Raw genomic sequence first — 27,459 nt, 5'->3', positions numbered from 1 at the left:
TCCTGGATGGATTTCCTTATCTTTAACATTGTCTATATTAGACAATAATTATATTAATATTATATTTATAACAAATTCCTTATGTGCAACCTGTATAAAAATTATAAATAAACATCTTGTATTTATTTTCTGTAAGAAGTAAAAAGAGGAGAGACAAATATATTTAAAGAAGTTTCAGGTGCATTGGTAGTACGGAAACACTAAAAACCACATTTAAAACAATATTTTTATTCTTTTGTAAACAAAATATCACATAACAAATTATAAATGTTTGTTAGTTTTAAGACAAAAATAATGTATAACAATAACAATCTTATTTCTAAATAATACACTGAAATGATGCACAATGGAACAGTGGATACTTTGCAATTACTATGACATATTGTAATGATTTGCTTGAGTAATTTTTAATGAATTTACTAAATTTAGAAAATAACAAAACAGCGGCTTTAAAATATGAAATGAGCTACTTGTCATAAACAATAAATGGAAAAGCATTGTAAATACTATCTTCTAATAAATAATTTAGCATAATTCAAAAATTTGGATTGCAATGATGATATTGAAATTGATTTTGAATCAATCTGATTACAAACTTATAGTGTTCCTTCTATTACATAGCCAAATTACAGATCATGATTAATAAAAACAATAATTGATCAACAATTGTTGATTCAACCTTATTTCTTTAAGAAAGAAGGTTGATAATAAGAAAATGTATAATCTTATGTGTACAGATTTAAGAAATTCTAATTTTTTTTCTCTAACAATGAATTAATAACAACAATAAACTTATCGTAACATTTAGACTAGTACAAAATATCATTATTTTAATTAACACGTATTATAATTTAGTGTTTAATTTGAGAATTTCCTTAAAGAAACAAAAGCATGGAATAAATATATAGGCATTACAAATAAATAAAAAATTAGCAATATTATACACTATTGCATTAACCCATTGCAGGCGACGTAAAACCTTAGCGCATGACACCCAGTTGGCGGAGTTGTTTACAGCGGTAGGCATCAAGCTGCTCCACCACGGCGCATTCACAGTTTACTTGCGGTAATTTTAACTGCACTATTTTAAAACATTCTATATTTTTATGTAATACTATATGCATTTATTTATTTAGTTAATTACTGAACTAAAATAATAAAATAAACCTAAACTAATGAATAGGTTACTAAAACATTTTATTTACGTTTGTTGATGTTGACATTCTAAAGTAAAATTATCCAAAGGCAAATGAAATAGAAACACTTATTCAAGTTATCAAATTACAACTTCAAATTTATTTTTACACAGTGACATCATATCTGGATCAGAATCAGACTGGACGTCAACCTGGTCTGAAGATTCAGTTTGTTCATTAAATGCTTTGCACAGCTCGGGATTATACACTAATAATAACAAACACGAACTAATTCATCATCAAACAAATCATCTTTGTCACCATATTCTCCGTCACTGCAACTTTCTGATGAAAATCAGTTAAGTGTTCTAAAGAACACAGGTTATCGCCCATTGTAAACAACAAACGCGGCCGACCATTATTTATTACAAACAAAACTGGAAGTGAAAGTGAAGATCATATTAGTAACAGCTGATTTGTAGGCTACTACTGCAAAAACAATACAGTATATATTGTAGCAAATGTAACTGAGAGCATCCGAGCGCATACTAGTGGAAAAAGCACGAAATAAACAGTAGTTGCTAAACCGTCAACAGAGGTTGCGTAACTACGTCTTTCCACTTTGGTCCACTAACCGGATGGACGAGTAGCCTGGAATAGGTTAAACCAATATAAATTATCAATCTGCTGCTATCATTTTAATAATATAATATGTATCATATACCAAGATTTTTACTATAATATCAAAGAAAATAAACTGAATTACATAATTAGCAACAAGAGATAATAAAATTATCAGTAATTACTTATTCCTAAAATATTTCTACTTCAGCTCACGTTATTTGAAGATTATTAATATCCAAATATTGCACCCCCAAACTGTATCATACTTTACCACTTGACAGTTGCACATGATCCTCACTCTGAAAAATTCCCCATGATTAATTTTAAATCATCCAATATCCTCTGCTAGACTCCCTTGGTCAATGCTTTGCCACCAGAACCAATGACTCTCATTGGTGATTGATATAACCCATCATTATGATTGGTGGCCAAGATGATATGTCTGGAATTAGCTATGGAAGGTGAGAAAATTCCAATAATTCTGTAATGCCTTGTGCGGATTATGCACATGAAGTTAATTTACTTGGAAATAAAGTCTGAAAACTTTATGGTTCACAACTGAAGATATTTTATGAACATGATAAGAACACGATCAGAAGATTAGGTTGCTCTAGAGAGTTCTAGAAAGGGTAAGATGACATAGCACGTGTTCGTGTATAGTCTGTGAGATAAATATAAATTAAGGAAATGTTTTAAAGTATATTATTTCTAAGCTAGAATTCTTAAAGTAGAAGAGGCAGTGTTAAAAAGTGTAGTTTAATACAACAATTGACTCACTATATCTGTGGACCATGGCTCCACATGCTGTGATCTTACTGAATAGTGGCCATTTGATGTTACAGGATAGAGATCACCTCCTCCCACCCCCACAATACAGCACTCACTTTACCTCTTTCATTTCAGGAATGTAAGCGATTTGAAGTATCTGTACTTGTCTTACCACTGTCAAACTCAGTCTCCCGTTTTCCTAACACTTCAACACATAATTCCACATTATCTTACTTTAGCTTTTGATTACTTGATTTTTAGTATTAAGGGTTTAGCCATCACTGGCCACAGTGCATCTGGCAAAAGTGAATGATTGTTTCATCCATGTAAATTACTTTCTTATTGCATAAACTACATTTATCTTATTATTTGTTACATAATATTGGTACAGTACATTCAATATTCAGTATAAGAATTTAACATTGTTTATAACATTAAGGTACTTATTATGTAAAAATAAGAGTTAAAATGAATGTTCAGTCTTTTTTAAGACACTTGTTCCATTGTGCAAGTTTATAATACAATAAACCTACCATAACTATTTATTATACACTATGTTAGTGGTAAAAGATACCAAAAGTATTTGTTATTCATAATATCATTATTGAATTGACATTATATTACGTTATTATATATTATTATTACTAAGCCATACTAAATCCATAAGAATATAGTAATAATTAAGTATAAAAGTATAATTATAAAAATATAGTGTTTTACTCTATATAAAATATACTATTCTTTGTCTAGCACCATACCCAGAAGATAAACAATGATAAGAATCATCTACACAAGTTTTAACTCACTTTACCTATCTGCACAATGATATTGATGATAAATCTACAAGGCACTATTTCTTAACACAATCAATTTAAAATCTTTGAAAAAAAAAATGTAAACAATTGGTGTGGGTACATAAAAGTTATCACCTCTGTAGAAATTTCAAATATTTGGGTAATTTTTCTCCAATTCTGCAATATCAAGTTTCGAAATTCTAAAATAGTATTATCTCCTATGGATAATTCTTATTTGGTAAATATTTATCATATTCCACTACTTGAGAGTGAGAGGCAGAGGTATTATAATTTTTTTTATAATTTGAAAAAAAAATAAAGAAAGAATAGAGTTTTAAACCAGGAATGTAACAAGAAAAAACAAAATAAATTTTTTGTTTTGTTTATGAGATTGAAATAAAAATTGCCTTTATTAGAGGCGGACTTAGAGGTGAAGATTTTGAGTAAATAATGGAATAATTATAATTTATTCCACATGAAGAATGAAGTTTTATAAAATGGAATGATTACGGACCAGAAGTTTCATTTAGATCCCTAAAAAATAATTAAAACTGCTCTTAGCAAAACCAAAAAGTTGGTTTTATATTTAGGTAAAAGTATCCATGGCAATAGTTAAGCTTGCATGTGAATTTGTGATAAAATTACTTCAGTCCATGTTCCTCTTTATATTTACGATAGGCATTAATCTCCACACCTTCCCAGTGTAAGTCTTGAGGTAAGTTGAAAAACCTGAAAAAAATCAAACACTGTAAAAATACAATCAAAGACCAAGCGCACTCTACTCGGTGTTAACATATTTCAATATTTTAATGTAAAATTTTAATTTAAATATAAGCAACTTAGTATATTACAAATGATTATATATACATATATACATACATACACATACAAGTCAATGAAGTTGTCCAATTATATTCTTATATAGAAAAGCAAATAAGAAAATTTAGGGCTTCCAAGGCACTTTGTTTATAGCAGGTTCCTTTTAATTACATTTTACTTAAAGGATAATAAAAAACAGCGATCAGATAATAAAATTTGATTGTTTTTTTTATCGGCCAATGCTCAAATTTGTTTTCATGATTGCTTTCAAATCAAGAGTTGTAATGAACAAGAAATAATTCTCTTAGCACTGAATTTATGATAATAATTGTAGTTAATGTTATACCAAAGAGTATAAATAATTGACAAATACTACTAATTGATGATCAAATTACTAATGTTGAATTTTAATCAATGAATCAAGATTATCCAGAGTCAACAACCGTTCTCTAAGTCTTTTCAAGAAAATCCTGCCACAGTGAGATTGCTTGATGTCATAAGGTAATTTATTAAATATTCTTGGTGCTATAAAATTCAAAGTTTTGGTAAAATAAGTGTTATTTGGTTTTAGTATTAGAAAGTGATTCGTTGATCATAATTTTGGTTTATATTCTAAAGAATTCTGTGGCCTGTTACCACTTTTACAAAAATATATTTTAAAAATTTACTACTACTTTTACTTTACGACTACATGTTTCTGTTGATAATATATTATGTTTAAGTAAGTCTCCAGTGCTGCCTCAAAAAATGGCTCCATATTCTATTTGGCTCTGTGTTGAAGAAAAATATAACATACACAAAACAATTCCATTGCATAATGTTTTCATGAAATAAAAACATCTTAAGGAAGGCTTTAGAAGTAATACTGCTTCAGTTTTTCATTATGTTAGTGTTTCTTAACCAGTTTAAAAATGTGATTTCTCCTCTTAATTTTTCAGCATATAAAATCATTAATCCATGATTTTTTAGCCCTCAATATCTTATTTTCTGTTACTTTTACTTTACTTTGCAACAATGGTTCACATAATACATTTAAGAATTCATCAAACATAATAGACGCATTCGTCTGGTTGTAGACATCTATCAGCAATCAATCAATTAATCAGCATCATTTAGCTGCTTATCGAGCCTAGAATAATCAGAGCGATAGCAGGAGCGGGAGCAGGAAAGGGAATCATAGACTCGCCTCCCCCGGCCCCTCCACCACAAACCTGAACAATCACATTCAACATTGAATGGTTTGTCATGCCTGCGTGTTATCACAGACACTTCTATAACAATCTTATTCTTATACTCTCATATACATATGATCTATACAAGTTTCAGACTTTTCCTTAACTCGTGTTGGCTCCTGTATTAAACATTCAAACCCATTTACAGCCATCAGAGTTTTATAGTTATTTACAGAATCGTTAAATATATCTAAGATATTATGTTTATACAGGGAGCGGCAAAATGATCTGACGGTTTTCGATGCCGCGCTGTCAAGCGAGTGAGTGGTGGGGATAGGGGCATGGCAGAGCCTACGTGCGGACATTTTTAGTAGCCATGGAGCGGTGGACGGCTGAGCACTGTGCGTTCGTTGTGGAAGCATTTTTTAGAAGTGGCGATAGTGTTGTTGCTGTTTCAGCGGTAGTTCCGCAGACGTTTTAATGTGGCTCCAAGAGGGAAAGTGCCAACTCGAAACACCATTTTGCTGTGGGTGGGTAACTTTAGAGCTACCGGTTCAGCTTTAAAACGAAAATCAACAGGCCGTCCAAGGTCAGCCCGGACGCCAGAGAACGTCGAGAGAGTGAGAGGAGCTGTGGAAGCCAGTCCTCGGCGGCCTGCACGTAAACAAGCTGCATCTCTGCAGATGTCTGACCGCTCGGTAAGAAGAATATTAAGGTACGACCTGTACTTTCATCCGTACAAAATGGCTATCGTGCAACAGTTGAAGCCCAGTGATTATGCAAAACGCATTGAATTTTCAGAGCAAATGATTGATTTGCTTATAGATGAAAAAATTCTCAATAAGAGCGACGAAGCTCATTTTCATTTGAATGGTTATGTTAATAAACAGAATTTCCGATATTGGTCAGAAAACAATCCAGAAGAACTGCATGAACGACCTCTTCACAGTCCCAAGGTCACTGTGTGGTGTAGCGTAACAAAAAAATTGTGTTATAGGCCCATACTTTTTTGAAGAGAACGGTCTAACTGTAACCGTCAATTCACAACAATACCTGACTATGTTGAAAAACTTCCTGATCCCCGAAATACGCATAAATCGCTTCAACCGCCACAGAATTTGGTTCCAGCAGGATGGGGCAACTGCCCACACAGCCAATGTGGTAATAAACTTCTTAAGAAGCAAGTTTCGTGGCCGAGTCATCTCGCGTTTCGGGGACATTGCGTGGCCACCTCGCTCCCCGGATCTCAGCATCTGTGACTTCTTCTTGTGGGGACTGCTGAAATCTAGAGTATACACAAACAAACCCCGCACATTGGATGAACTGAAGGAAACCATACGCCAAGAATTAGCCAACCTCTCTCCTGAAATGTTAGGGAAAGTGTTTGACAATTTCAGTGCAAGATTGGAAGAATGCATCGCCAAAGACGGACATCATTTGAAAGACGTTATATTCAAATCCTAAACGGATCAACTCGCCCTTTTTTGGTTATTTTTATAAATGTTCATAAATACCAATCTGAAATCTGCAATAAAACACTTTGTACCACTTTAAACGTTTGAGTTGTTTACATTATAAAACCGTCAGATCATTTTGCAGCTCCCTGTATCACTTATAAATAACAAATTTCTAATTCTTTTATAAATATTGCCTGAATCAATAAAATGAGTTCTAATTTCATTTATGAAAACATCAGCTGAATTAAAAAGTAATCTGCATATTGCAAGTACATGAAACTCTTCTTTACAAAACATAAATGACATTAATAAAACATCAGCTGATTGCAACTGCAATGGCTTACAGTTAACATTCTGAAAATAATTATTAATATAAATTTCTATACTTCCAGCTCTGTAGTCATCATTACATTTAGTTATTTGGTTGTAGTTTGGTATTTTGTAAAAATCTCTTTCATTAGTGTTTATCCATATTTCAGACAAAATTATAATATCAGGAAAAGTGTAATTTGTATTCAACTCAACAACGAAAGTATTGAAATTTTGTCTCAAACTTCTTATTGTTTGATGAATTACTACAAATCAATCATTCATTAAATATTAAAATATAATACTAACATACATACTTGTATCCTTTTTCCCTCACTGTCTGTCGCGCCGCTGCCAAAAGCCACCTCCTCGCCGGTGTCAGGGCTTCGTTCACATACTCTGCTTGGTCCATGGCCATATTTATGTGCCTCGTAGATAGTTCTTTCTTGATTCTATGTTTCTTTCTTCATAAACTCCTCCTTGTTCATTCGCCACACAAACTTTACAATAATGCCCGGTGGAGTGTTGTTGGGTCCCACTTTGTTACCTAGTCGATGGCATGCGTCAATCATAGAGTCTGTGATAGTTAGGTCCAGGGCTTTTCCCACTTCCTTGAAAACGTGAACTACGTCCTCGTGTTGCTGCATCGGAATGCTGTGGATTACAATTGCGTTGGCTTGAGAATATTGTTCCATATCCTCAACATGGTGATCCAACTCGGCTACCTTTTGATTTAACTTTTTATTCTCTTCCCATAGCCCATCAATTATTTTGAGACACTTTTTAACTGACTTGTTTTTCTCCTTTATGATCCTATTATTCTCCTCAACTTTTGAGTTAGGAACTCATATGATTCATTAAAACTCTTATCCTACTTTTACTGGCCTTCGGCTATTTCCTGTATTTTTCTCATTATGTCCTCAAGAGTCAGCTTACCTTCTTGTGCTTCGGAATCGAACCTTAGGCTCTTCCTTCTCGTTACACTGCACGGCTGGCACCTCCAGACTAGGCCCTCAGAAATTATACAATCCAAATCATTCTCAGACAAATTCCATGGAACTACTTTTGACAGTCACTACACACCAGTTTAGGCTATTTAGAGGTTATAGATTTCACACAGATGTCACAGATGACCATGATGATGATAATATATATATAAAAAATAAAAGAGAAAAACCAAACAAATCACCAAATAAGAGTAAACTGCGAATATTAAACACCTTCAAATGAAAGCAAAGCACAGAGTTAAATAGTACACAACATGTGGTTAGCACGAAATTAAAACTCTGCTAAATAAGGCCGAAACACTATTACTATACGATCCGTCTTATCGCTGACTCATAACTGAATACTATAACTACTTTGCAGTGGTGTTAATAGTAGAGTTTATTCAAGTGCATCCAATTCTTGAATACTGTTGACACCAATTATTAATACTTAAAGTTGAATTTCAACACTTATATATTTTCATACATAAAACTCATTAATATATGAAAATATTGTGTTTTATTAAATGTCCCGGTTCTCTACTGGGAAGAAAGTTCCAAAACTGTATATATGAAGGAGACTGAGAAGCACCCCATTGGAGAGACTAAGAGGGTTGGGCAGTCTTCCAACAGTAAGAAAATGTTATATGCAAAAAGCATAAAGATGAAAATATGTTATTTGTACAATAACCTACCTATAAAATTCCAGAAATACTCCTTTCTGCTGCCTGTTAAACATCCCCAGTAACATCACGTTGTTAAAGACTCTCTCTTATATATTTCAAAGTTAACCTATTTAATAAATATTTGAATAGATTCAAGCAAAATATATTGAATTTGTAATTTTATAAAATTTTTATTCATTCATTTCAATCCCAAATTTATCATACTCAAAACACTCCAACTTACTTCTCCTTAACATTATTCAGGATCTTGGACTCTGCTTCTGTGAGGCCAGTTGTAGCCACTTCTAGGTTACACTGTAGCTCTGCCAGTGTCTTCATCCCTACCAGATGAGAACAGTGGCCTGGCTGCTGCATGGCGTGGTGAACAGCTAGCTTACCCAGCTCCACACCTTGTTCCTTCAACACAACTAAGTTTTGTTTCATTCTTAACTACTTTTATCTTACAAATATTACCTTGTTTAGGTACTCATTCTTTTACTATAAAACTGCTACATTTTTATTGCTGATTTTGTTGATTCTACTGCTTCCAGAAAATGTGTTCATTGTTCATTTCAATTGGAATTAGTTATATATGTCAACAGAAGACTTGTTTTGGTCCTTCTTGTCCTGCTTAAAAATTAGGAAACTATAAAATGTTAAATGTTCTATTTAAGTATTTCTGGCTAAAAATCTATTTTTAAAACTTAAGTATTTCAGCACATTTAATCTGCTTTTTTCTCTATATTGAATTTTGCTTGAGGTTAATTGCAAATCCAGGTACTGAAATACAAATCTAATCTTCCTTTAGGAATTTTTAGTTAAATTGGGGTAAGTCACTTTGTTGGGTATCAAGTTACAATAAATTTCTTCAGTTTAACTTATTTTAATAAGTATCACAAGTTTCTAATATAAAATCCAACTACACAGAATTAATTCAACAAGGTACTTTATACTTCAATTTCTACTAATAACCTTGTAAACTCTGTGTGTATATCGTCAAGACCCTAAAATACATTGCCTAAATAGAACCACTTTTCACTACTTGATCGAGCTGATATTTTGCATATATTCAAATTTCGTTATATGGTTTTTTTTTAATTCAGAACAATTACTAAATTAAAAGTATTTACATTGGTCTTATGTGTAACCATGATGGCAATGGAAAAATCACAAAATAAATAGTTTTTAAAAAACTGGCAAACAATCATATGTCATTTTAACAAATGACACATAGCACATGCAGCTTAACTACCCCAAAAATCATGTACTAAGTACATTTTCGTGACATAGTATGTAGACTTTTATTATACACTGCTATGAAACCCAACTTAATGAACAAAAATGAGAATGTATCTTGTACCATGATGTTTCAAGAAAAATTTAATCTATAGACTTTAAATTTTATATGTTATGATAATAATCACACACTAAAATTAACTATAAATTGTTGCCATCAATATATCCCCCTACATGATTTTTAAACTACTGTACACCAGTTTTCCAGAGGTAAAACCAATTTTTCAAGTCCTCTTGTGAGAGCATGTCTATTGGCCTCTGTCAGTCGATCTTTCATGGCTCCAGCTGTTTCAAATTCTGTTCCTTTGTGTGTAAACTGTTTATTTCGTGTTTGTAATGTAACATGCAGCTGACTAGTGCAGAGGAGCAAAGTGGGTAGTAAAGCACATTTTACTCGTGTCTGCATACTGCATAATTTGTGTCACTAGTGGCTGACTAGCGCAGAGGAGCAAAATGGGTGGTAAAGCACTTTACTCATGCCTGTATACTACATAGTTCGTGTTAGTAGTGTCACTTGCCGCTGATTAGCGCAGAGGAGTAAAATGGGTAGTAAAGCACTTTACTCATGCCTGTATACTACATAGTTCGTGTTTGTAGTGTCACTTGCAGCTGACTAGCGCAGAGGAGTAAAATGGGTAGTAAAGCACTTTACTCATGCCTGTATACTACATAGTTCGTGTTAGTAGTGTCACTTGCCGCTGACTAGCGCAGAGGAGCAAAATGGGTGGTAAAGCACTTTACTCATGCCTGTATACTACATAGTTCGTGTTAGTAGTGTTACTTGCCGCTGACTAGCGCAGAGGAGTAAAATGGGTAGTAAAGCACTTTACTCATGCCTGTATACTACACAGTTTGTGTTAGCAATGTCACTTGCAGCTGACTAGCGCAGAGGAGCAAAATGGGTAGTAAAACACTGTACTCATCTCTGTGTAAGGAGATACAAGGATTTTGTATTGATATTGTTGACATACATAAGGATGTGATGATTAATAATACACTGTTATTATCCTGGTAAATTTACCTGACAGTAGAGACTAGCATTACGACACAGATCCTTCAAATCTGCCGAGGCTGGATGCCAGTGCGGAGGTCCTTCATTGGTCAGAAGACCTAGACCTGTTACTCCAGCGTTGATCAGCCCAACATGGCGACTCTGAATAAATATCACAGCTCTATTTAAATTCAATTCAATTCAATAATTCAATTCAATTCAATTCAATAATATCTTTATTCACACATTCACAATTCACAAATTCACTCTCTAATACAGTTTAATAAGATTTTTAAATAGTTTAATGTATTATATGAATACTTATGACGTATAATTGGTATAAATCTAATATACATGTAGACTATTTTAATAATCTTGTGGTTTAACCCATTGCGGATCACTGACAAGCTGGGCTCGTCACGCAGCGGCCGGGCCTAACGGCACGATGACGAGCTCAGGTCGCAAAAGCGATCTGCTTTTAAGTTTCCCTCCAAATAGTTCTATTATTGTCTGATAGATCGGGCGATTGTCTTCACTTGTCAACTAACAGTATTTAACAATGGCCTACGTTTAGAGTTTTCAAAGTTTTATAAATATCCTACAGATCACAGTTGTATGTTGAAGTTGAAAAATCATTCATACGAGTTTACTCTCTGCTTTTTAGCGCTTCTGATTGGGTGTTTTCCTCAGTTGTTATTTTAATACTTTTGAGGTTAGTGACACAGAACTAAACTACGCAGACGTACATTTTGGCGGGTTTAGTCTAGACAATGGCCCGGATGTTGTAATCGCTTTGCCCAAGCCGCTTTATTTAGACTATGATTCAGACATCATCCCTTGCCACCCCGGAACGTTGCTCGCATGTTATTGTTCCTACATCACTTATACCCCAGCAGGCACATGTTCCATCTGAACGAATACCTTCACAGCTGAATTTTCTAGTATACAATAGCGAGCGATACGATGTGGCACACCATTGCTGTTCGTGCGGCCGCTGACCGTAAATTAATTCGTGCCCGCTGGTGACCGCGCGACAAAACAATACGATCCGCAATAGGTTAAGCCACGTAAGGATAAAGTGGCCCAATACAAGGTTCCAACTTCATCAATAAGGAGGAGAGCCATTGCAAATATAATGTCAGGTGATCTTTTTGATTGGACAGACGAATACACAGAAGAAAAATGTTGTAATATGGCACACATGTCATCTCCAGATGACAAAAAAACTAAAATAATTAGTTAGATAATTTGTATTAAAAATGAATATGTACATAGCATATATGTTTAGGTATGTTATATAATATTATATCAATACAGAAGAATAAAATAGTCTATAAGTGACTACTCACCTAAAGAATTTTATAACATAATGACCAAGTTAGCTATATTTTATTGAGTCCAAAAAACATAACAGGTGGAAAAATTCGCTCTATTATATATCTCTTTTCAGCCAGAATTTGGATCAAAGTCTGTTTGCTAGCCTATCAGTAATCTGAGTCTTGTGTTGCAATTATTGTGAGCCAGCATTGGCACATCCAGAAATCTTCTCAGGACAGTGTTCGGAACACTGGTGAGTAGAAGGTACGGAAAATCCTGGAAATTAGTATGAGAATCAGGGAGCCCTCCCACAGAAATTGTTGTAAATATTAGGCCCTAAAATCACTATTTCATAACACTTATGAACTAAAAAAAGAAGGCAGTTCATAGATCAGAGTGTATAAAGTTTACCACTCTACTACTAATCACCAGGAAACTTATACAGAGATAGTTAAAATTTTCTGCAACAAATACAGTTTATATGAAATGTATTTAAACTAAAACAAAATTTAATCATATTAACAAAATAGTTGTTTAAATCACAAATGAAGACCAATGGTTAATCTGAATGTATCTGTATGTATGGTACTTTCACATCTCTGAGTATTGATATCCGAGTTTGAAACTTGACCACAAACTAACTAATAAAGGTTCAGGGGATACATTACAATTTATCTTGTGTATTTCTTTGTTTAGCCATGTAACAATGATTACTATCAATAACTTTTAACAATAAAAAATACTGTTTTTAACGCTTTTTAACTAAACTGCAATTTTGAAAATTCATAACTCAGAAACTTGTGATTGATTGCGACCAAATGTTTATACAAGATAGATGCAAGTGTTCTGTATTTGAGTAAGTAATTGTAGAAAGTCATAATAGCATGAAAATAAAGTTGTTAATAAATTACTATCTTAACCCTTTGAGTGCCACGGCATATTTTCCCAAGTCATACGCATAAATTTCCGGAGCATTTCCTTCTGTTTTGCAAGCGTGTGTGGAAAAAACTATATTAAAAAAACTATTCAACCGATTTGAATAATTTTTTTTTTTTGTGTGTGTTATAAAACAAGGTATTTTTTCCATATAATATTATAATTTTATTTTTATTTACACAAAAAGAAATATAGGTTATAACAAAAAACTAAAAAATGAAAAAAAATAAATTTCAAGTTTGAACTAAAATTTTATTTATACAATATTTTTTTTAATTTTTTTTAGCTATACCATATGAAAGAGCATGAAACACTGAACAAAAATCATGCATAATATGGTGTGTTACAGTAATATTTAACCAGATACTGCAATATATACAAAATACAACAAAAAGCAATTTTTGTTCAAGTTTGTCAAAAGTTTAGAAACAATATTATAACTATCCTATTTCACTCAATGAAGTAAGACGACTGTAAAATATTAATTATATAAAAATATACACAGGCCTACAATATAACCTTACTTCACCTAAAATCAATAGTTTGATTGGAACTTGCGTTTTACTTCATCACCAATCCAACAATAAAATATACGTCACTAAACACGAAAAAAGAAGTTTATAAATGCATTGTAAGTTTTACTGAACACAATTGCAGAATAGTAATAACAACAGTTTTCAGCATAAACACATGAAACTAGCACAATGTAAACACACAACAAACGAAACTGTGTAGTTAATGGCAACAAGTAGCAGCTGACCAACTATTGCGTCATCTGTTTTTTTTCTGATGGTAAATAACTACAAGGGGGCGGTGAACAATAAAAATCAATCACAATCGATTGTTCGAAACTTGTAGATTGCCGTGAAATAAGTTATTTTTCAAAACAAAAATGAATTATATGTGATATTAATTAAATACAAATCGTCTACTGGGTAGATGCCGGCAATTTATGCACATTTAACAACATCTACTATGTAGACGCTGCAGCACTCAAAGGGTTAACTATTCTTGACCGGGTGGTCCGAAAAGTTCGGCATTGATCACTATGTTATGGAGATCTTTGTCATTATCTTGAGCGTGTAGTTTTGTAAAACACTATTTAAAACATTTAAATTTTAACACACATTAAATTGAGCAGGCTTTGTTAATTTACCATAACCTGCAACAGCTTGTTTTAACGCACAAATCGCCACAGTGTCCAAGATGGTGTTACCTTATAGTAACAACGAATGAAAAAAAACTAATGCTATAAAGAACTGCTCAGAGTTCGGCAACTCACTTACTATTGTGACAACTGATCACGTGGAATTACTGTACAGTACTGAGTTTTCGTTTGTTATTAAACCAAATGTACACTGAACAGGTTACTGTTACAGATATATTAACGATATAGATACTTCACATGTTTACCGCTGTTCTTGGTTCAAAGTACTTGTCTCATTTAGCATTACCAGTAACTGGAAAATGTACCTGTACCATTTTGGAAGTACTGTGTAATGTATCATATTCTAAATTAATAAAATAAGATGATGTACTTTACATTTTTATAAAAAACTGTTTTGTCTTGTAAATAAGTGTATATATGATATAATCTTTTTGTTCACAACAAACATTTGTATATTTTACAAAATATACTAATCAAAATATAAAAATGTACACATTTACAGTATCTTACTATCTCAAGTCATGTGAAAGTTATATGGAGTGAAACTTACAAAACAAAAATTTACAATAAACATTTTTCAATTTATATATATAAATAAAAAAAACAAAACTATAATGAATGCATATTTGTATTATTTCATAATTTTTCTAGTTTAAAAAAAATAATTTATATATACCACTTATTAATTAGCATTTAGCACATATTTTTAAAAACTATCCGAAAAATATACAGGTGCAAAGACAAAAAACCAATGCATCATTCTGGGAGTTTCTTATTATCAGTCACAGGGTTAAAGATTTGATTTTTTGTCACCTAAAGAATTTAAAGATGAAGGAACATGTATAGTCCTGTCCAATAATTCCACGGAAAATTTTTGAAATTAATATTCTACTAACTTTTCCATCATTAATAATTATTTCAATGTCATTTTACAACTTTCCAGTGGCTCCACAATGAGTGACCTTGTCTGAAGTACTGTATAACAGTGTATAGTGCACTAATGTGTCTGGCATAGTGGATGTGTTCAACTACTGTACAATAACTGCCTAATTATTATACATTTAGTTAATACCTTATCGTGGAGATATAATCAAATAATAAATTAGAGAAGTTTTACGTTACTCGTAAAATGTAATTTCTAAAAGTAATATTTTGTATATGGGTTACCTGGAAAAAAGACATGTATTTCTTTGTGGTGGTGTCAAATAGACAATCTCTGGAATATGTAAGGACGACATCGATTTTCACAGGAGACTTTTCCACCACTTCCCATAATAGAGATACAGGATATCCAGAAATGCCAACATAACGAGCTTTCTTCTTGTCCACAATGCTCTGCACAGCAGGCAAGGCTTCTGTCAGGATTTGCTGAAGAGGGCTGAACTCTACATCATGAACCTATTATAAGAGATGTATCATCATAATCAGTAAATCATGGCTGAATTTTTTAATAATAATAAAGGTTTATTTTTGTTTTTAGTTTAACTAACTTTGTAGCTGACAAGAAGAATCTTCATAACATAGGTTATTTACATGAGTTTATACTATTTGACTCAAGAAGGATGAATATGTGCCAAAGTATATCCCTACTGATTTCCCTGGCACGCCCAAATGAAACTAAAAATGTCTTTATTTACAGAAGTAAAGTTCGGGCTTAAAATTCCTCTCTTCCTCTCAACCTCTAAAAACAAATAAGGAAAATAAAATAAAATCATTCTTATTACAATATTGAACTGGCATGTAAAACTAAAATTATGTTTAATATTAAATAATATCATTTTATTATTAAGTAAATCAAACCCTTTGGTCAAATTTCTTTTAAATCGACCACTAGGTTTAAACATTTAAGAGCTCTTCTAGAGGTTTGATACTAGCTTCAATTCACAGCTCAAATTGCAAGCATACTCAAGATTATAATTTTGTACATTTGCATAATGAGGTATCCCAATACATATCTTTCAATTTTATCCAAAATAAAGGTTAAATGAAATAAATACTGCTCACAAATACTTATTCTTTGAATTTTACTATTTTACTCAACAACATTTTAGAATCTTAGCTGCCAAATGTAACTAGCAGCCATTGCACTGCAAACTCGAATCACAGAATACATGAGTTCAGTAAGAAGAGGTAGATGCTAATACAATTTCGAAAACAAATGCTAATACAATTTCGAAAACAACTTCTTTTTACTTACAAAGAGGATGTCCACATAATCCAGGCCTAATCGCTCTAAACTCTTGTCAAACTCCTTCACAATTCGTTCAGCAGAATGGTCAAAAAAGTCTGCCCAAGATGTTCCGTAGCGGCCAACCTTAGTCGATATATGGTAGGCCTGACGTGGAACATCAACAAGGGCCTGCAACAACAGAAATTCAATCATGATTCATGATCATACAGCATGTCATTAACATTTTTACTCGTAATAAAACTGATGTATTAAATATGACATTTGATAGTACAAAATGATAACTTTGTAATCCTTACAAAATGATCTTTTATATTTTCTTCCTTACTCATATTACAGGGAAAAAAAATTATTTTTGTGCAAAAATCTTATTTAAGTTCTTTTTCTTTATAACACAATAAAATTAAGAACAGGTATAATAAACAATATTATAATTTTGGTTCCTTAACGAAAAATCTAGTATAAATACGGATATCACTCAACTTACTTTACCTTGCCTATTAACGACTCAGAATATGTATGTCCATAGTAAGGAGATGTATCTATGTAGTTGACTCCACTTTTTAATGCTTTCCTTATTAGAGAAATTGCTTCTGTCTCATCTATTGATCTAGAAAATGATACTACATTTGAATAATTATAATTATAGTCTATTATAATTTGTTTAAAATAATCCAAAATTGTGAATTTATTAGTGACCAAAAATTACATCAGATTCTAATGAAATCCAGAACTTAAAATTAGAAGTATCTTTAACAAATTTGAAGTTAAAACGAACTGATAGAAAGTACTACACATCACCACTTACTTTCAAATAAATAATAATAATAACAATTTCAAATTAACTGAATATTATGTCTCATGCTACAAAAGAACAGCAAAATGTAGATATCATTCATTAATGTTTAACCATTTAATAAAGAACAACACAAAATCCTGTACATCATAGCATACAAGTGTTCCACAATTACCATGAAACTGCTCCTCAGAATATCTTTAGCTAACCCTTTGTACATCAAGTGCTGTCTAATTTTCCTGTTCTTGCTAAGAAACAGGTGGTCCTCCACATACAACAAAAGATACTTCCATCTCTAATTATCCTAGTGTTATATATAACTCAATTTACTTCACCCCATTTTTATTCTTAAATTCACTCAATCCCCGACATTTACTGTACTGTAATCCAAAAAGGTAACAAATGTAACCCATACAAGACAATGTAATGCTTTCATTGTGTGTTAATATTGATGGCTGATCTGTAGATTATTAAATATAATGTCAGAATTATTTCATGTCAGTACTTTAGTAATGAAGAAAGCAAAATTGTAAGCCTGTAAACTTTATAACTTAATAACATTATGAAATAGGCAATTTACAGTTTTTTTAGTTTTGCTTGAAGTACTAATAAGAAAATAGAGAGCATATAAACCCAACTTGAGTTGAGTTTTAAATTACAATGAGAGACAGAATCAATATGTTCTTTAAGCATTTAGATCGCAGAAAAAATTCAAAAAAAGTATTTCATAGTATCTGGGTTTATTTAAAGATTGGATTATTGCACACTTTCAGACAGCAATCTCAACATGTATAAATTATTTAAGTAAAATATTCAATGTTCAGTAAAGTATGGACAATGGAAAAAGCATATTCAAAATTTAGCGAACTATAAAAATATTTTTATTTCATATTAACAGACTTTTTACGGTTACACTAATTATATGGCACATAGTTTTCTGTGGCTGCAGAGGGATATTTAATCTCAACTTGCCTCCTTAAGAGTTTTTTCACGTTTATTTGAGTGTTTTTACAATTATCATACTTAAACCTTAAGTGATAACAGTTTAACATAATGTCAAGTGAAGGTGCAGATATTTGTGGCAACTGTGATAAAAAATTGCCAACAGGGGACCATGCTCTCTGCAAAAGCTTCAGTAAGGGATCCACTTTGGAGACTGTTCTGTCAAGACCCAAACATGGAAATCCATGAACTAATGTAAAAGAGTTGGAATTGTCAACATTTTAGAAAAATCTAAGAAGAGGAATGATTATGTTGCTTCTAACTCGACTATGGAGGACTTGTCGAACGTAACCTCAAAAGATTCTGGTGAAGTTGGTAGCCTAGGAGTATTGAGAGCTATTTTGGAAAAAGTTAATACTTTGCCTAACATTCAGTCAAAGTACTATAGAAAAATAATTTTATTTCTATCATCAAAATATGACTTGTTGCTAGATGAAATTAAGGGTCTTCGAGAAGAAAACTCTCTTCTAAAAAAGGAGGTTGAATGCTTCAAGAAGAAAGCACAGGCAGGACTACAACCAAGACGTAGTAAGAGTCAAGAGTGACATCGCCGAATTGAATATTGTGGTGAGAAAGTCCTTCCTCAAAGCTCTGGAAATGGAAAGGACAACTGGCTACGATGACCATAAGATAGAAACTGATGACAGAAAAAAAGAATATAACAAAAACTAAGAAAACAGTCAACTTTAGACTTCATTGAAAACTCAAAACAACAAACAAAGGGTTATCGGGCAGGCTATTAACTACAAAAGATGCAAAAATAGTAAAAGGACGAATCACTAAAACTTGTAATCAATGAAGAACAAATCAAGAATCCTAATGAAATAGCTGAATACTTCAACCAGTATTTTCAAAAATAGACTGACATCACTCTCTGCAATGCTGGCCAAGCCGTAAATAATCAGTTACCAACATGCAAAGACTATGGCGAAATACCTGACTTCATCCTTCATCCCACCACACCAGAAGAAGTTTCCCATACACTCTCATCTCTGAAATCAAATCCATCAGCAGGTATCGATGAACTCACCTCTATACTACTGAAACACTGCATGGATGAAATAGTGAGCCCTTTATGTCACATAATCAACCTTTCATTTTCACAGGGCATTTTTCCAACAAAATTAAACTTGCAAAAGTATTCTCTGTTCACAAAAAAGGCTGCATAACATCAGTGGTAAACTATAGACCAATATCAATTGTCCCAACAATATCTAAAGTAATGGAAAAGATCTTACTAAACCAACTGATAACACATCTGACGACTTACAACATCTTGAAGACCCAGCAACATGGCTTCCTCCGTGGTAAATCCACAACTACAGCTATAATTCAACTGTCAGAATTCATCATCGACCAACTTGAAGAGGGTACAACTGTGACTGCCATGCTGCTGGACTTCAGTAAGGCTTTTGACTGCCTAAACCACACTCTACTTCTCCATAAAGTAGGGAACATGGGCATTAGAGGAGCATCACAAAACTGGCTTGCTAGCTACCTGAAAGACTGACAGCAACTAGTTGAACTGAACTATACAAACAATAATACATCCCATAAAGCAAGATCTACCTTACTCCCTATCACTAGAGGTGTCCCTCAGAGATCGATTTTGGGACCAGTGCTTTTTATTTTGCTAACAAATGATCTTCCAAGCTATCTTCTTGACTGGGCCCAAGCAATGCTATATGCAGATGATACAGCCCTTCTTATTGCTTGAAAAGACTCAATATCACTCGAACTTATCTCTTCTATAGCCTTTGAATATGACCCAACAATACTGGCAACTTAATAATATTGTTCTTAATGACAGCAAAACACAGCAACTTATATGGAAAGGCCGAAGAACCAGTGACTACTATGGCTTACCAGAAATTGCTCAAGATAACGAAGCAAAGTACCTCGGCATTATAATAGATGACAAGCTATATTGGAATCCACACATTGGCAATCTCTGTAGTAAGCTTAACTCCAGTATTTATGCTCTTTAAAGAGTAGAAAAGTTCTTGTAATCAAGATACTACCAGGACAGCATATTTGTCTCTAGTTGAGTCCCACCTGAGGTATGGATTATTACCATGGGGCAACTCTTCAGCAAGAAACAGGGACCGTGTTCTAGTTCTACAAAAAAAGGCTATTCGAATATTAGCAGAACTGACTCCTCACGAGTCATGCCGTCAGACCTTCTTGGAATCCTGACAGTGGTCTCACTCTATATTTGCGAGGTCACCTGCTACACAATAGCTCAGAAACCTGACCACCTAGGTAACAATCATAACTATAACACAAGAAACGCATATGACTATGCCCTGCCAACGTACCACCTCACCCTGTTTGAAAAGAAACTAGGTAGGTTTCATAGGAAGAAAACTTTTCAACCAACTCCCAGAAGATCTGAAGAGACGTAGAGAAGACAAGAACTTCAAGACATCGCTCAAGACCTGGCTGCTACAGAAATCTTTTTACACCCTAGAAGAATTTTTCAATGCCTGACTATTTATGGTATCATTTCTGTACCATATACAGGGTGAGTCTGACCACCCGTGCAGTATTTACAGCTGTCTTAATAACTGACTTCCACACTTTTTCTATCTCTTTTCTCCATAATTTAGCCTCTCCGAATCCATTAAAATTATTTTCAATTTTGAAAAATGCCCCTAAAGGGCCCAATTTGGGGGGTAGGGGTTGTTTTCCCTTATTGCTGTCAGGCTGTACCTGTCCTGTTTCACGAACTCAAATAGCAAGTCTTTGAAAGGCCATTCGTGACTGAGGTTCTCTATTTGGAAACCATTCGGCATACACCCTTGCAGAAGCCACATAGTTTTGAAAACATTCGCCTAACACCATTAGCATATCGAATGCCTCTGCATTTGTGTACGGCATTTCGAAAAACCACAAGCTGTCCTTAACAGCAGACACCAATGAACTGACTAAGGGTAGCCTTATCATATTTGTCAGATAAAGATGTCTAGCCAGCATACCGCAAGTGATAAGCCTGTTGAGGGTGGTACAAAGTACCTTTCTAGTCCAAGACTGCATTGAGATTGTGCATACATGAATCATTGTTATCTTTAAAAGATAAACATGGAAACTACTACAAAAATATTGGGCCACATTGGAAAATTAAAACATGTTGAATTTTGGTCTGATTTCATAACAAATTCTGTTTATTTAATCACAAAAACCTGTTTGTTCAAATAAAAATAATTTGTTACATTTTGTAAACAGACATACGTAATTCAGTTTTTCGGCTGCCATTTTGAAACAGTAAGAGATAAGGAAAAAAAGTTAAATACAAAAAATGTTTGTTTTAAAAAGACCTTTTATTTCATATAAAATTTATTATATAATGCTATTTAAGAATTTTGAGTGTTAGGATTTTTTGTATTCTTAAATTTTGAATATTTTTGAAATTTAGAGAAATCCAGTGAAAAATGCCCGTGCCGTACCCTATATTTTATTGAAAAATACAGGTCAATAGCAAGTTAGGAAAAATCTACTAGAGCTGTTCCGTATTGTAGGTAGGGTAACACGGTACTTTATTTTTAAGTCCTATTTCAAAACGTTTTGGTACACCCTGTACATATGGTTAAAGATAATTAACTTTTGTTTGCGCCAAAATGTTCGGTGTAATTAGGCCTTTAAATTTATGTATCACACGACCCATGTTTACATTTGAAAATTCCCCAAAAAGCACCCCTACCCCCCAAATTGGACCCTTTAGGGGCATTTTTCAAAATTGAAAATAATTTTAACGGATTCGGAGAGGCCAAATTATGGAGAAAAGAGATAGAAAAAGTGTGGAAGTCAGTTATTAAGACAGCTGTAAATACTGCACGGGTGGTCAGACTCACCCTGTATAAACTTAGCTTCATCATCTCTTTTCAACTCTAACTGTTACCTATTTATATCTTCTTGACTGATTTCAACTAAGCTATTATTGTACATACAATTTTAAGATATGAAATGTACAAATCTTTAATAATGACGCCATTACTGTACTCTATGTTCATGTAAATAAAGAATTTTGATTGATTGATTGGTCATCTCTGTAATTTGGAGATCCACGGCCTTGAGTGCAGCGGAGAGACCAGAAATGAAGATGTTGCAGAAACTGTCTGTAAACTAGCAGAGTCAATTGGGGTGCCTTACGACAAAAGCATTTGCAATGGAATTTTGTATCTTACTTTTTTTAAGTTTTATTATGGACCTCGCCGATGAGTAATGTTGACTTGGTGGGGCCATGATTCTGTAAAATTATGTGTAAAAAATAAATAAATAAAATAAAAATAAATCTTCTTAAAGATCTTAATAGGTCACTCACTTCCAACTTCCCCCTAAAGTAAAAGAGAAAAAAAATTAAAAGTTGAATATGCTAATGTTTTATGAGCTGTGAACTATGCTCATGGTGCATGCCTCATTGCATCATTACCACCTTACAATACATACAGAGTGGTATTTATTATTTTCTTAGCAAATATTTGGTGAAAACCCATTTTATTTAGAATCACTTTTTTGATATTTTTTATGTTTTAAAATATTTTGGAGTATTTTTGTTTAATTAGATACAGAATTTTGTTGCCAAAAGGTCAAAAATAAGGCTACAGTTACAATTAATCCCAAGTTATACCTCACACTCCTCCGTTTCAATCTCAAATTGAATGCTCAAAGTTTCTGCTTTCTTTCTATTAAGTAAATAAACAGAATCAAAATATTGAATTTGTATTTCTAAGTACATGGACCAGAAGGCTCCAGTGGGAACCTCCTGAGAAGCTTCAGTCCTCAGCATTGCCTATTGCATGGAGAGCATATTTGTAACTGGTATAATCTCTGAGATTACTAATTTTTGTATAAACCTTTTATTGTAGAAGTTTGTGGACATATTTAAGAACTTTAAATTCTTTATTAACATTTTCACATAGTTGATTTGATTCTAATTCAGCAGCTCATAAAGAGGTTTCTTTTTCTTTTTCAAACTTGAGTTGATTTTTGAGTTCCCATAATTCAGTATGACTATATCCTTCTTCAAACACGTTTAGGTCAGGATTGAACACAAAAATTGTTCCATCCTAACTGTAAGAGAAATTGTCAGCTTCTAAAATTGCTTCAATTTGTGCATATGGGGGTTTCCACTAATTCAATGCATGTTCCATATTATATTAGTAAGAAAATAAATCTTTTTCATTAAACGCTGTTGTCTGTTTTCATTCAAAAAACACAACATGATATTTGTTTTTGTACTTTTTTCAATGTGTAATGGCTATGTTTGATGTCCTCTTATCCTGGCATTTTTTTTCTTCAAGAGAAAATGCTGTTTTCAAATAGTCTAAATAGAATAAAATAAAACAGAACATTTCACTTTAATGTTTACTACAGTTAAACAATTAACTAACATACAATTAATTGTGTACTGCTTCTTTTACAAACTGTACATATGGATGATAAAGTATTTATACTATTATTAGAAGTATGTTTATACATTTCAGCATATTATAATTTTTGGCTAAAATGTTGTTGTCTTTTTTGAAATAATGATCATTTATCATCGCAAACGTGTTAAAGTTATAGAGTTGCTCTGATGTGCTTAATTATTGCATGGATTTCTTTGAAAAATAATTGAAATCATTATTATGATTAGATAGGTGGCTCTGCCATCAGGCTATCTGCTACTCCCATACTATACAGAAAAGAATGAAAAATATGAATTGAAAAAGCCATGTTAGAAGTCAGTACCAAAAGCTGATTATCGATCTCGCATTAGATTATCACCGGAAACATGAGATCCTAGTTTCCATCATCTACCAATATGCCTATTTAAAATACATCAACATTATGCTTGTTGCACTAAAAATGTATATATTATACTAAATGGTTTATAGACATTTCGCTACAAATAGTATATTGCTTTCGATTGTAGTTTTATTCATTGCCATACAATATAAATTATATCATCGTAAGATTAAGGAACTGCGGCAAACAATTTCTGTAACATAAATACTTAGTTTATGTTATGAATTGATTTGGTAGTTCTTGAATTTACCAAAATTGCTAGCTTCTACAGTTTCATGACTTAATGGTTTTAACCTATAAAATACTTACCCATAAAACTCAGAAAATGTTCCACCACCAACACCAAGATTTGACAATTTTAAGTCTGTATTCTCAAGATTTGAGTATTTTATATTTTTTACATCACTTTCACTGTGGAACTCTTCAACAAAGGTACTTGGCAACGCTGACATACCTATAAAAGTTATTATAGTTTTCAGTTTCATTGCCAGCATTTAGTAACACCAACACAACTTATTTACTATTGTCTTATACAAAACAAAAAGGTTAAAATTTATGTAATACCTAAACTCACTAGCATACCCAAGATAACCAAATCTTGAAACTTTTACAAACGCCAATCAAGTTTGAGGGCTCCTGTTCTCTGATATCCTTGGGGCTGAAAGATACGCCCCTAGAACATTTTTCCAACTTTTTGATATGGCAGGACAATTTTTCCATGTGTTCCGTTCATTCTTCTGCTACTCCAGTCTTTTCTAAATTTATGTTAAAACTCCATTTAACATGATTGATGCCGACTTTAATTAACCGCCCCGGTCAAAAATAGAAGTTGAGATGGTAATTTTATAACAACTTTTGTCATATACAGGCATTTCTAAAATTACATTCTGAAAAACAGTAATTTATTTATTATAGTTATTAATTTATTTATTGTTTTTAGTGCATATAATTCTGCAAATTGTGGTGGCTGCTGTATTGTAATAAGCAGCCACCACAACAATCAAATCATAATTATCAATTATAAGTTAAATATTGATACTATCAAATCCATTTGACCTACAGAAATTCTTAATTAATCAATGCGAGCTGTTTTTATTTCGTTTACGTACTGAGTAGGATAGAGACGTCATTCCAAGCTGTTTTTATTTCATTCATGTAGTATTAGGCTAGTAACATTGGCAAGAACAATGGTGATGAACATGCAGATATAGGTCCAAAAAGTATTTTTAAACATTGAGCAATGCTTTAAATGGTTGCAAAACAAACAGCTTGCTACATTATAAATATACAGTAATGTAGATATTTCATAAAGGCAAAGGAGAGGAGGTACATTTCCCCAGAACATAAACAAAATGCTGATTCACTTATATCCTATTAATTGTGAAAAATGTAAAACCAGGAATAACGATCGTTACAGAGTTATGGAAAGCCTATTTTGGCCTAAAAAGAAAGATTATGACCATTTTGCTGTAAACCACAGTAAAAACTTCGTCGATACTATAACTTCTCCAAACACCCAAGGGTATTGGGGTGGATTCACAGATCCTCACACGTCAACCTGAGCTTATTGTGTGATCAAACACCCAAACAATACAATCTAATTTGAGAGCTACCTACAAAGAAATCCCTAAAACCTGGTCTTAGGAGCATTGACGATCATCTTGCAAAATATATGTATCAATGAGAAGTTATGATATTGGTGGTGATCCATTCGAGCATTTGTTAAATGCTATCACACATGTTTACCCTTTACAGTAATATGTTGCTCAAAAGTCGTTTAAAAAAAAGTTTAGTTATTCTATATAATTTGAAAAAAAATACATTTCTTTTAGGTATAAAAGTATAGCTTCTCTATAATACAATTTTAAAAGTATAAAACTTAATTCCCTTTGACATTATAATTAAAAATTAACTCAAAGTAAAATTGTGTTTGGAAATAAATTGTAAAATCATTTGGTTGGTTCTTGGCTAATGGCGGCAATAACAATAACAATGTAAAAAGTATTTGTTGTTTCACAAGGAGTCAGACATGTTTATCCTTGAAATTAGTTAAAAGTAAGTAAATGTTATTGTTTGTAAAATTGTATAAATATTGATAGCATAAATAATTTTTTTTTTAATTAATATATTAATTTTTAAGATTAAAAACCAGTAGAACTATATTGTTCTTGGAAATATCTATTACGTTATTTGGTCCAACATCCGTTTCTGTTTTCAGTATTATTAGAAGATGGTCATGAATATTGATGATTCGATAATCATGATTCAATTGTGTTGGTGGCCTCTTATTATAGTGCACCCATTTTGGATTTTGGAAACATTCAGTGTAAGAATTATATATATATATATATATATATATATATATATATATATATATATATATATATATATATATATATTCTTGTTTGTAAATTGTTGAATATAATAATACTCATAACAAATTTAGCTTTTATTGGAGTAATTGTAGTTTTAACAAAATAAGTTATTTAATTTTTCTTCGAGAACCTGGATACCATTATACATTTTCTGAAACTTGATAAAAATGAAGGATACATTGGCTATCTCACATACCCTTCCATCATAAAAAATAAACTTTTAGTCATACTTTTTATGGTTGAAGTTATGCATAATATTTGTACATCATAATTATCCTGAACAAAATAATGTATTATACACATATAGGTTTAAGTTATAGTAAAAATGTATTTATTACAAAAGTTTTAAAGTACTGGTACAAAACACCCAAAAAAATAGCCTGCTGTGTGAGGAAAAGGTGACTGCCAGTTCCAGGGTTAATGTATATAATTTATAGAACTACTATTATCCTATCCGGCAAATGTCATTACTCAGTATAAAACAATATGTTATATCAATGACTCTACGACCAATAATAATATTATCGATAATCTCAATGAATTAGATGTCAAACAAATATTACTATAAAGGACAGCACCTGTATAATGTGTATTGATATTGTTGAACCTAAAATGCACTTTCTGCAATAACCACAACTTACGAACGTAAACTATATTTCAAAAAGATTTCATACTGATAACAAACAACCTAAAAAGCCACAGTCGACTAAGTTTGTAATACGGTTTTCCTCCTTCCCAGCCTTGATTACAACAAATTACTTTACTCGTATTAATAATCAAGGTTATCCTTATGACATTCTTCCCCAAAACTAGTTGTAGGTATATTTATTGTTTACATGACACGTGAGTATGACTACTCAGTGTACGTCTCTT

General features: G+C 32.4%; 1 protein-coding gene across 2 annotated transcripts; it reads right to left on the bottom strand.

Moving 5' to 3' along the window:
• Positions 1–208: 208 nt before the first annotated feature.
• On the bottom strand, positions 209–27,459 carry LOC124360333 (L-galactose dehydrogenase-like). 2 transcript variants are annotated; one of them, XM_046813871.1, is made up of 8 exons: positions 27,165–27,459; positions 24,521–24,665; positions 17,119–17,236; positions 16,636–16,797; positions 15,606–15,836; positions 11,048–11,179; positions 8,975–9,147; positions 209–4,051 (listed from the first exon to the last, which is right to left on the bottom strand). In XM_046813871.1, the coding sequence occupies exons 2-8, from the start codon at positions 24,661–24,663 to the stop codon at positions 3,964–3,966; spliced, it is 1,047 nt and encodes a 348-aa protein (XP_046669827.1). In that variant the 5' UTR covers positions 24,664–24,665; positions 27,165–27,459; the 3' UTR covers positions 209–3,963. The 2 variants fall into 2 exon arrangements, with proteins under 2 accessions (XP_046669827.1, XP_046669828.1); XM_046813872.1 differs by having other exon boundaries at positions 27,275–27,459.

The sequence above is a fragment of the Homalodisca vitripennis genome, chromosome 4 (genome assembly GCF_021130785.1).
Source record: "Homalodisca vitripennis isolate AUS2020 chromosome 4, UT_GWSS_2.1, whole genome shotgun sequence".
In the NCBI taxonomy this organism is placed as follows: domain Eukaryota; kingdom Metazoa; phylum Arthropoda; class Insecta; order Hemiptera; family Cicadellidae; genus Homalodisca; species Homalodisca vitripennis.
Note: the sequence above shows the minus strand (reverse complement) of the source record. Positions and strands in the feature narration are given on the sequence as shown.